A 12,678-nucleotide genomic window follows, 5' to 3' on the forward strand; every position below is an offset into this window, starting at 1 on the left:
CTTAGGAAAATCAAGTTAAATTTCTAACCAGATAAAATCTAAAAGCAACGAAATAGGAGTTCTAGGGACCTTCAATGAAAAGAAACCCTTAATTTCCTCCACTGTACCGAGTGGGTGGGAGTTAGCATAGCAGTTCAAATGATGCCATCTCACCGAGTCAAATCCTCTAGGGTCCTTGGTCGAGAATCCCATCCTAAGGGAACCAGCAGTTATGTTCTTGCTGCAGATTTTGCACGAGGATCGGCTGGATTTCGCGTACTCCACCAATACCTTCGACGCTGCCATCGAAGCCGGAATGTGGAGGAGCACAAGTTCCAGATGTTGGGATTTGGAAGAGTGGGAAGACGAGGAGCTAAGTACGAGAGGTATATCTAGGCGAAGTAAGAACTCGCCATTCCCTATAAAACGGGAGTGCATAGAAGGCGACTTTCGGGAGCATACGGGCAAAATTTGTAAGGAGCAAATAAATTTAAAATTAATTTAAATATTTTGAAATGTATTCATTAAAAAATTTATTAAATTATCTAAAAACAATAATATCTATTAATTCATTCATCAAAATGTGAATAAAAATATAATATATTATTATAGTAATTAACGTCTATCAAAACTAAGTTTTCTTCCTTCTTTCTCCTCTCTTCTCAATTTTCCCAAACCCTTCTCTATTGCACGAAAATGAAAGGAAAAAATGGGATTAAAGTCATTTAATTAATTTATTATGCTTCTAAATTGGTTTATATAATAATAATATTCTAATCAATTTCTAGTATAAATTTATAAAAATTCTTTTACGAATTCCAAAATTTATAAAAAAAATTCATAAAATAGCTTTTTTATTTAGATAATGTTGGTTAAATTTATTTACAAAACAGATATCTAACGGTCTCGAAACCCCCGCTTGTACCGACAGGTGCAAATTTCTTAAAAAATTTCACCTTCGCCCAATAATTATGAAAGAACTAGTGACACTAAAATAGCTTAATAGATATGTTATGGCGAAAACAATTTGTGATTTGGACATATAATGACTCATGAATAATTTTTTCATTGTTGTAGATAAAAATATTTTTTTTCTAATTTTTTAATTATAAAACTCATCCTTTGCTGATGCTAACTGTTTTCCACTTAATTGCTCTCTCATTCTCTATAGCTCCTCCAATATTTGACTTTATTTCATCTGCATATATATGTCAGCTTGCAATTTTCAAGCATGCTTTGGCTCAATTGTGAGGGTAGCCATATGTTGGCTATACAAACTCTTCTAGTTGCTTCCTGAGAAGTTGGAACCACCAGAGAGCCATCCCTCATATGCGTAGGCTTGAAAGTCTAATCCATAAACTCTTCTCTTCTACATTCCACCTATCGTCTAGGATCAATGTGATAGTTAATATAATCTCCAGATTCCCCAGAGGATTCCTCACTTGCTTCATACTAGCTCTCTCAAAAGTTAACATAAGATTAATCAATTTATAATCAACACTTAAAATATTTCTCTTAAAATTATAAACTTATATACTCACATTAGCCTTCCTCGCTTGCTTGTCCACCTATTGCTGTTCCTTCTAGCAGTTGTGGGTATGACTTGCAACTTAACAGCGACTAGTTCTCTACTTAACATCTCTCTCTACAATATACATTCACAACTAAATAAATTATTAAATTTTGTTAAAATTCTTACCAAACATCACATGCGCTCAGTGTATCAAAACTAAGCCCCCAGTATGGAGGATGCAACCCATGCTCTGACGTTAGAAGCTTGTATATATTTATTCTAGTCCCTCCTATTAGTATAATCAGGGTTACCCCAAGCATTAATCAGGTTGGCCCATACACTCTCACCAATCCAAATAGTCGCTTTCCTGAATTCCTAATATCCATAAACATGTCTCGCAAGTGAGTCGATCTGTGCTTCTTAAATTTTTTTCTAATCTTGTCATTGTGTTGGGGCAACCAATAGAAATCTCTCTACATATAAAAAGTAAAACATATAACTTTTTATTAGCTTAATTAAAATGCATGCTCTTACTGATACTATTAATAATTAACCTCAAACTCCCTAAACCATATGTTGTGCACTTCCTTAGGGCTTTTCTTATAAAAAAACAAAAGGAGCATCAAACTTGCTCCATATGATATTCCTTGAAAAGTGTGTGGGTTGCTTTGAAAAATGAAACTTTCACAAAACATGCTAGGTGAAAAAAAAAACATTTCTCAAATTATCTTGGTAATGTTAAGAATGCAGTGCATATGTGTCACCCTTAGGCTTAATCAACATGCGCCCATTTAACATCTATTTAGTTACAACATGGGTGGAAAGTCCTCCTATAGAGGGGTGATGGGTAGTGGGCAGTAGAATGGTAGGGCATATGGTGGATATGGATAAGTTGAAGGGACTCTTTGAGAAGATAGAGGGGGTAATAGGAGTAAAAAGGAGTATTATGTGTGGGGTTTGGTGAAGAAAAGCGCATGTATGGTGAAGGAAACCAGGGTTTGGAAAGTAAAACTAAGGATTCTTAGCTAGAGGAGTAGGTAAAGTCAGGCTTGTCTTGATTTTGAGTGGCAGGCGGAGAAGAAGAGGTCCCTTCAATATTTTTGGACATACCGAATGAGCCACTAGTCACTTACTTGCTCCTACCAAAGATGTTCATAATCGACATTGTCTACCGAGGGGGTCATCACTAAAATCCATCTGCTAAAAATTAAAAATAAAAAGATTAGCTCTAAGAACTTATACAAAGAAATTACTATTATATTGTTAAAAAGAAATAATGCACTTAATATGAACTGTAACTATTGGTATATTGTAAAAACAAAGTAAAGCATCTATAAACAAAGTAAAGTAATTATTGTGATGCTCTTAAAAAAAATCATGCACTTAATATAAATTGTAACTACTTGTATGCTATAAAAATAAAGTTATGAATCTATAAACAAAATGAAGTGACTTATGTTATGTTGTTAAAAAGAAATCATGCACTAAATATAAAGTATAATTGTTGTTATGCTGTAAAAACAAAGTAAAACAACTACAAATGAAATGAAGTAACTATTGTTATGTTGTTAAAAAGAAATCATGCACTTAATATAAATTGTAACTATTGGTATTCTATAAAAGCAAATTAAACCAATTATAAATAAAATGAAGTAACTACTACATGCATTTCATACGTTTACCTTTTATTTACTAGTCATTGTTGATTCATTTACATCCGATGAGAGTACATCCTCATCACTATTTTCCTCAACGTCTAAGTCTATCTCCTCTAACTGCAACTCTCTCTTGTTAGTTACAATTTGATTATCGACATCGTATGCAATATATTTTAAGAAATTTCAAGCACCAATCGATTATACATCAAACAACTTTAATTCCTAATATCCATATTACACTTGAACAATGAAGACCTACACATAAATAAATCAAATCTTTTTCTCCATTTAATCATAAAAATACTACTTAATAGCATAGGGGGGTTCTTATAAGATAAATCAATTTTGTAATTTCTCCTATTATCAAATATTATCATCATTGGCTTTCAATGTGGATGAGATCCAAGAAGTTTTTGCTTATGTGTATAATAAAACATGTTTGAGCTTATCAATAATCTTTATCTTTAATATCTAGATTATAAAAGTGTTCAAATACATGGCTCTAAACATCGAATATACTTGATTGTCGTGATGCAACATTAGAGAAATTATGTTATGTCTAAATGCAATATGAAATGGTAGCATATACATATAAATAACAAAATAATTATGAAATAATTTATCCTACATATAATATGAAGTTATTAGAGATTATTTTTGCATTAATGATTTGGAGACACTATCTAAATATAGTTAGATATGAAGTTTTAAAACTCACTATGTTAAATGACTTAAACATAAGGTCCTTACAATCACTTTACAATATTCTATCATATACAATTAATCTAGGGTGTCACTATCCATTAGTAATAATTATGTTATAGTACACATAACAAATGATGAAACTTGTGAAATAGTTTTAGCGGAGATTGGTCATTAAACATTGATTTTGAATACTGAAATGGATGTTATTCACAATATAGAATGTGTTTCCTCTAAGCCAATACACATAAGTAACATTGACTCTATGGGTGAGGTTGTAACAACCCAAACTCTTAATGATCAAGATGTTGTCTGCTCTAACCTTAGGGCCTCATAGTTTTATCTTATTAGTGTAACTTCCCGGGAGGCCATCCATCTCAGAATTTTTCCATGAAATGTATGCTTAATTATGGAGTTTCTCAATGAAATTTCAATCATTACACCAAAAAGAACCTCGTTGTTTAAGAGTTTAGCTTATTTTACTTAAAGGATTTTGCATAACTTTTTTGTTTATGATAGATGTCGTTATATGAATATTTTGACAGGAATACATTAAATTTTCAACAGTCAAATTTGAAAGTTATGGATTCTTTTAAAGTAAATGCATATTACATAAATTCGATAGATTTTCTTATATTCTATGAATTACTGCATTTCATGCATGACATTGACAAAAATGTAGCATTTACATGTAAGTGAGGCTAGATGGAAGGCTGGTTGTTTACATGAAAGATGAAGATCAATACCGATTGGTTGACAGTTTGTTCTAATTAAATGGTATCAGAGCAATGCACCAGTCGGAAGGTGAGACCTAAGTGCATGCAAGACAAAGTGCTATGTCATGGGAGTCACCTCTTGAACCCTATATGGGATAAAGTGCTACGTGGCGAGAGCCACAACTTGAACTTATAGGAGCCACCTCTAGAATCCTATTTGCATATTGGATGATTCTGGGATAAGGATACTGATAAGGACGTCAGCTACTTGAGTGGAGGAGATTGTGAACCCCCCTTAAGTAAAAAAAAAAAAAACTAAACTAAACTCTTAAACATCGATGCGCATTTTTATATAATGGTTGGAGTTTTATTTAAGAAACTTTGTAGTTAAGAATGCTCATCCCAGAGAAATTCTAGAATGGGTGACCTCCTGAGAAGTTATACGAATAAGAGAAAACCGCGAAGCCCTTATGACAAAGCGGACAATATCTCGACAATTAAAAGTTTGGGCTGTTACAGAGGTAACATAAGGCCTTTCAAACTAGATGATAAAGAACATATAAATCAATCGATTATCATCCTGAACTAGATAACAATTTTTTGTACGCACAAAATCTTATAATTACTATATGCATTCACTCAACAAACCCACACTATCACATTTTAGCATTTTTCAATAAAAAAAATTGCAACGGATTTAAGACGTGCACAATTTATGGAGATATCCCATGAACAGTGGCCAAAACAGAAACTAGAGAGTAGATCAACATAGAAAACTTACAGAACAACGGTGAAGTGTGAGTAGAGAGGATGAACGATCATGGAGATGAAGTTGGAAGAAGTAAAGTCAACCGGAATAACTGATTGGAAGTAGTTGGACCGAGTGGCGAACATGTGAGGGCTTTTGCGTCAGAATTTTAATTTTTGTACTAAAAAATTGCTTTAATAAGCAGTAAGAAAGCCGTCTCAAACAAAGTCTTAATAAGTTTATAAAATGTATTATAAATAATTAAAAATTCAAAATGGTGTTTCATAGAATAAACCCAATAATAACTAATATAATCATCTCCCCTCCCCAAACATCAAAATTCAGAATAAACCAAGTGAAATTATGCCACAAAAGAAATACTTTTGTAGTATGGAAATGCAAAAAAAAAATTACTAATTTACAACCACTATAACAAAAATATATTGAACTTATTATTTTCCCAATGCTTATGTAGAAACTAAATATTTTAAATGAAATATTGAAACATGGCCCAAATGAGAATGCCATAAATAAAGAATTAGATAAATAAGACTTAAATAAAACAGAAGACAAATTAGAAATAGAAGTTGCAATATTTGATATTTTTTGTTGATCCAAAATAAATAACCTCTCTTGCCAATAACTTGTCCCCATCAACCTCTAGAAGTGTGAATCCTTTTATATAATAATTAGTGGATGAAATTGAAATAATTAAAAGCTCAGAATTGACCAATATAGACACTTCAAAAACAAGAAGAGAAACTTCTCCTACCAAATGAATGAGTTTAATGTCCTTAGCACCGCCAAGCTGTCCCTCCCCTCCAACTAACAATCAACTCATCGCAAAGTTAAATCCGGTGACTTCGGTTTGATTTGACATCGAACCTTTTTTTTGGGTGTATGAACCTCACTCAAATTTGGTTTGAACTGTAAACAGTATTGCTGAAGTCATAGGCATCATTTGGGACAGCTTTTTTATTACTTTTAAGACAATTTTTTAGTACAAAATTTCTTAGAAGCAGCAAAAAAATAAGTTATCAAAAGCTGTCCCAAACGAAGCCTAAGAAAAATCATCAGTGATGCATGAATGCTGATCAGCAAAATGGAAGCTTAAAATTAAAACAGGTTCAGAGGGAAGGAAACTTAATTATTGTGCACTCATAGTAGGAAGTTAAACCTGGTAGAAATCATAGAATCAATTTACAGATGACTAAGCTATTGTAACAAGCAATTTTCTATATGTATAATCCTAAATATAATATATGCAAAAAATAATCTCCCCAAATATGCTCTTATAGTATTTTGATTCAACAACAATGATAAATTCTTTGGCACTAAGCATGTGGCATATATAGAATTAAAAGACCAACAAAACATAAGGAAAAAATAGTTCCTCCTTACAGAACTAAGGAAGGTTTTAAAAAGGATGAGAATACAAGACAAGGCTAGCTTCTCAAGCAATCTGTAATTCCATGGCTATGTCAGCCATGGGTGTTGAGCGCCTCCCACACCAAATTCCTTGCAGCCAAATTGTCAAGATTACGTGCTTGCAGTGCTGCATTCCTCAGAGTTGCCACAGTCATCCTGTTTGCTTCCATGAAACTGACGCTCGAGTACTGTAACTTATGCTTCTTACAAAGCTCCTTCACAAGAGGAACAATTCTCCGAAGATGGCACCTTGGCAAGCGAGGAAACAAATGGTGCTCCACCTGAAACTGTAATCCGCCATGAAACCAATCCATCCAAGGAGAACAAGAAATGTCAAGGGTTCCCATTGTCTGCTTCTCGAACCAGTCATTCCCCTGTGGCTGACCAACATAAACACTGGAAGAGAAATGGCTGAGACAGAACTGAACATGCTGAAGACCTGTAACTACAAAGCTGGCAACAACAAACATAGCCCTTTCGCCCCAATTCGGAAGGAATGAAATAAGGTAAGGGTACCAAATCCAGAACACGATCACCCCAACAATCTCCTGCCATCGTGAGGGGACCTTCTTCTTTGAGAGGAGGAGGACTATGGATTGAGCAAAAAGATTTAATCTTGCGAAGCACATTACAGGGTAGAAGGTTAAATGCTGGTAGCTGACCATGAACCTTGCAATGGAATCAAAGGTCATCGTTCTTTCGTAGAAGTAGGAAGTCAGGGAGTTGAATAACTTAGAGGAGACGGCGAAGAGGGGAATATGTTGCAAATCTGGATCAAAATCGAGACTATTGCAGGCTATATGATGGGCATTGTGTGTTCTCTTCCACCATGCAATACTTATTCCGGTGAGGCAATTTCCTGTGACGATTTGGGCCAATCGATTCAAGTTCGGGTTGAGCATGACGTTATAATGGCCGGAATCATGCCCTACCCATCCAGATTGGATCCATAGAAAACCCATAATCCCGCCGGCGGCAAGGTGGGCCCAGAGGCTGGTTGCGCATACTACCAAGTAGACGGAGGTGAAGAACAGGGCGAACATAAAACAGAAAGAGAATAAAACCCCATGCCCCTTTTCTTCGAAGAAACCGAGCTTTGTGAACTCGGCGACAAGGCGGCGGTAATCCTTAGATACTTCGGAAGTTTGGTAGTCGGATAAGTAATATCCGACGAAGAATCGATCAAGAAGCTTCCAGGCCGGGGCTGGATGGTGAGCGACGAAGGCGTCGGTGACGTCCTGGCCGGCGAGATCGAGGAGCGGGATTTCGCCGCCGGGATGGTCTTTGACCCAAGTGGTTACATCGTACACCTTGCCCTGGATCGATATCCAAAGATCCGACGGGTCTTTGTGCTTCTTGAGTTCCTCCGACGAAAGGTACTTCCTTTGCTCCGTTTCCATAACCATTGCACCGGAAGAAACGGCTTGGCAGCCCTGTTTCCTTCGGCCAAAGAAGCAGAAAAGAAAACCTAGCTCTCCTTCCCTTACGAAATGGAAAAGGAAAAAAAGACAGCGCCTTTTCTGGTGAATTTTAAAAACGATCATCATGTTATCTAAGTAAAGATAAAAGATATAATTAAATAAAATTTTATACAATATTAAAAATATAATTGAAATCAAAATTTTTACAAGAAATATAAGATCAAAGGAAAACTCATTTAAAAAAAAAATTTGTTAAAATTGAAAATTAAATTATGTTTTCTTTAGTAAACACAATTTAAATTTTGGTTTTCTGACAACAACAATATAAACAACATCATTTGTATCTCACTATATGGGGTCGGCAATATGAATCCTCAAATTTTCTCATTTAAATCTTATAAAAAAAAGCTCATTTCTAATATTGACTAATAGAGTCTTTTTAGGTCTACATCTACATTTCTTAACAAAAGCTACATCTACTCTTCTAACTGGATCATCAGCAGACCGATATTTTATGCAAGCAAACAATCTAAGTTGACTTTCTCTAATATTATCTGCCACTATAGCGACTCTAACATTTTTATGTATATGATCATTTCTCATTTTGTGTCTAAGAGTAAAGTCACTCATCTATCTGAGCATCCTCATATCAGCAACACTTAATTTTATGCTTCTCTTTTAATGACCAGCATTCTATGTTGTAAAGTATTGCAGCCTTGCAGATCTCACAACCATTTTATAAAAATTCTTCTTAAGTTTAAGTTGTACTTTTCTATCACACAAAAGGCTTGATATATTTTTGAGATTCCTATAGAAAATGCAAATTGAATTTTGAATTTCTTAAAAATCATATTTGAATTTGCATTTTCTATATAAAACATAATTTAATATAATGTTTAAATTTTATTATAATTAATGTTTAGTATAATATTCAAAAATTAAATATAATATAGTTTAATATTTAAAGAATAATTTAATATAATGTTTAGATAGTATAAATTTTATAGAGTAAATAGTTAATGAATTTACTGAAAAAAATTAGAATATTTTAGCATTTTTTAATATAATATAATATATATATTTATAATTGTTGCGGACTGGAACATTCAGGGTGGTAGAGAGATATAGAGTTTAGTATTCAAGCTTTGTACGAAGATCCAGTACACAAACATATAAAGAGAGAGAAGTACAAAAGTCATTAATGATCAAGATTTTTATGCAAAAACCCCTGAAAAGTGAAAAAAATATTGTGATTGACAAAATTAAAATGATTCTACTAATATTTATTGTTGATTACAAGTGATGCTCTTCCTTGGGATGAAGTCATTTGCTCGGTGTAGTAAATACACATCATATAGAGTACATTTACATGTTAGGAGTTGGAATAATTCAATAATAGAGAGTTGTTCTAAAAAAAGTGTTGGCTTATTTGTTTGGTTGGTAAGATTGTAGTCGGGCAATAGTCGTCGGAGGAATTGAAGATGATCGGAGGGACTGTAGTCGGTGGGCGACAAAGATCGAACGGACCATAGTTAGTAGGAGATGACAGTTAGAGGACCTTAGTCAGCGGGCGACAGTGATCTGATTGGATTGTAGTCGGCAAGCCAGGGTGGTCAGAGGGACATAGTAGGCGGGTGATGGTGGTCTGAGCGACTGTAGTCAATGGACGCGATCGAAGGTATTGTAGTCGATGGGCGACGGTGGTCGATGATTCCGTAGTTGGTGGAGCAACGGTGGACGGAGGGATTAGAATTTGTGGGCGATAGTGGTCGGAGGGAGCATAGTCAGTGGATAACAGAGGTTAGAGGTGTAAAACCCCTTAAGTAAAAGAAAGCTAACTCTTAAATATCGAGGCGCCTTTTGGTGTAATGACTGGATTTTTCGTAAGAAACTCCGCAGCTAAGTGTGCTCATCCCAGAGCAATTCTGGGATTGGTGACCTACTGGAAAGTTACACCAACAAGATAAAATCATGAGGCTCTTAGGCCAAAGTAGACAATATCTCGATAATTAAGAGTTTGAATTGTTATAAATTATATCAGAGTAATATACCAAACGGAAGATGGGAGCTAAGTGCCATACAAGATAAAATGTTACGCCATGGGAGCCACCTCTTGAACTTTGTATGGGACAAAGTGCTACATGACAGGAGCCACCACTTGAATTTGTAGGGGCAATCTCTAAAGTCCTATTTGCATGATGAATGATTCTAGGATACATATGCTGATGATGATGTTGGTTACTTAAGTGGGGGAAATTGTGAAACCCCTTAAGTAAAAGAAAGCTATCTCTTAAACATCGAGGCACCTTTTGGTGTAATTACTGAAATTTCTTTAAGAAACTTAGCAGTTAAGCATGCTCATCTCAGAGCAATTCTATGATGGGTGAGCTACTGGGAAATTAGACCAACATGAAAAAATTATGAGATTCTTTGGTCAAAATGGATAATATCTCGATAGTTAAGATCACTTAAGAGTTTGCGTGTAACAAATGATATTAGAGTAATATACCCGCTGGAAGATGGGAGCTAAGTTTCATACATGACAAAGTGTTACCTCATAGGAGCCACCTATTGAATCCTGTATGGGACAAAGTGCTACATACCGGGAGCCACCACTTGAACTTGTAGGGACCACCTTTAGAGTCCTAACTACCTTGTGGATGATTCTAGGATACAGATGCTGGCGAGGATGTCAGTTACTTAAATGGGGGAGATTGTGAAACCCCTTAAGTAAAAGAAAGCTAACTCTTAAACATCAAGATGCCTTTTGGTTTAATAGCTAAAATTTTTGTAAGAGACTCTGCAGTTAAGCGTGCTCATCCCATAGCAATTCTAGGATGGGTGACATACTGGAAAGTTACACCAACAGGATAAATCCGTGAGGCTCTTAGGCTAAAGAGGACAATATATCGATAGTTAAGAGTTTAGGTTGTTATAGGAGGGACCGTAGTTGGTTGGTGACGGTGGTCAGAGGTCCACCGGTGATCTGCAAACTAGCCGTGCTCCGTCGATTTGCAACCGAATGGTGGTCCGATCACGATCCGTGACTGGGCAGTGGTTCGACGGAAGTTCGCTGGTGGTTAAATTTGGTTAGAACTTTATGATCCTTATAGTCTTAGAGCTCTCCCCAAAGCCAAAGGCCCCCTTCATGAAGAGAGTATGGGCTTGTTTATAAATTTTTTTGAGTGACATGCTATATAAATATGGAGAAGATCCAGGCCAAATTCAGATTGCTACATCAAACGACTCACATTGATTCCCCTTATCTTAGAGCGTTCATTTATAATTTAAGTGTCATAATGACATCGGAAGTAATCTATCTTAAGCTCGTTGTATTCTTCTCATCGAGCCGCTCAATTAGACTATAAGCATGTTATATTTGGGACTTATTTGCTCTTCCAATTTATGATTTAAACCTTCCAAATGTGCTTCGACCCCCGATTTGGACCCATTTTGGCTCGGATTGGACAGATTTTGATGTCATCGGGTTCTTCTTACTAAGACTTTCAATTTGATCATGAGTTTGCTAAAATTGGAGTTTGGATGGTCCCTCATTTAATTTTAGAAGTTTCCAAGTTGAATACGCCTCAAGATTCATGCTCGATAAAGGCAATTTTTTGTGACGTATCAATAATAATAATATTTTATTACTTTTTAATATGTAATATAATATAAAATATATGTATAATCATCTTATTGAATTTATTATATGAGAATATTATTAACAGAATTCTGAATTCGAGTTGGATGATTGAGGCGAATGAATGCTTCAGGTCTCTTAAGTACTAGAACCCGTCAAACCTAATTGAAAACAATAATTAGAAAATTTTAAACAAATTATTATTTCATCATTGAAACACGTCATTGAGAATTGAGACCCCATTTCTTGGGAAAATTATTATGACCAGTGTCCGGATTCGTCCGGACACCAATCCAGACGAGCCACATCACCAAAATACATCGGGACCCAGTGTATTCGAGTGACATGGCGCGTCTGTATTGGGTGACCAGACGTAATGATTCTCCCATTTCTTGACACCTAATGACCCTTCATCGATGTGAAAGTTGGAGAGTGTAAGAGGAATTTAATGCAAGTTTTTTATCACAAAAACAAAATTTTAAGGACAGTCCACCATAATAGAAATAATTTGTCATAATTCAAAATCAATAATATATATCAAAATAACATTTTGATTTCTTTTTAAGCATATAACACAATATAATTATTTATATTTGCTATTTTTTATGAAGGTATCTTTCTTTACATTATCTTTCAAATACACTGTATTGAGTTATCTGTATTCAAAAGATAGCGCAATGATAACTCTTAACGTTTTTTGCTAGCTCAATTGATAAGGAGATCACCTTCCTAAGTTGACCAAAAGATTCACATAAAAATTTTGCTAAGAGGTCAACGAGCTGAAGATGGAGAGCTTCATGATGAGTAAGTTAGCTAATAGTTCAAAGAAGTGACACTTGAATGCATACTGTACTAGTTGGAAAAAAATTTTAG

At 34.9% G+C, this 12,678-nt stretch overlaps 2 protein-coding genes across 4 annotated transcripts in view; both read right to left on the bottom strand.

The window, feature by feature from the left end:
• Positions 1-433, bottom strand: part of LOC110116554 (polynucleotide 3'-phosphatase ZDP) — a 28,066-nt gene extending 27,633 nt beyond the window's left edge. For 2 of the 3 annotated variants that reach the window (XM_028691851.1, XM_020850166.2), the window contains exon 1: positions 70-433. In XM_028691851.1, coding sequence (XP_028547684.1) covers positions 70-417 — 348 coding nt within the window. In that variant the 5' untranslated portion in view covers positions 418-433. The remainder of the gene's footprint in view (positions 1-69) is intronic. The other variant, XM_020850168.2, reaches the window with a different exon arrangement.
• Positions 434-6,797: 6,364 nt separating this feature from the next.
• Positions 6,798-8,150, bottom strand: LOC110116583 (acyl-lipid (9-3)-desaturase-like). Its single transcript, XM_020850227.2, has one exon. The coding sequence runs from the start codon at positions 8,148-8,150 to the stop codon at positions 6,798-6,800; it is 1,353 nt and encodes a 450-aa protein (XP_020705886.1).
• Positions 8,151-12,678: the final 4,528 nt, after the last annotated feature.

Source organism: Dendrobium catenatum, unplaced genomic scaffold (genome assembly GCF_001605985.2).
Source record: "Dendrobium catenatum unplaced genomic scaffold, ASM160598v2 original_scaffold_76227, whole genome shotgun sequence".
NCBI classification, from domain to species: Eukaryota; Viridiplantae; Streptophyta; class Magnoliopsida; order Asparagales; family Orchidaceae; genus Dendrobium; species Dendrobium catenatum.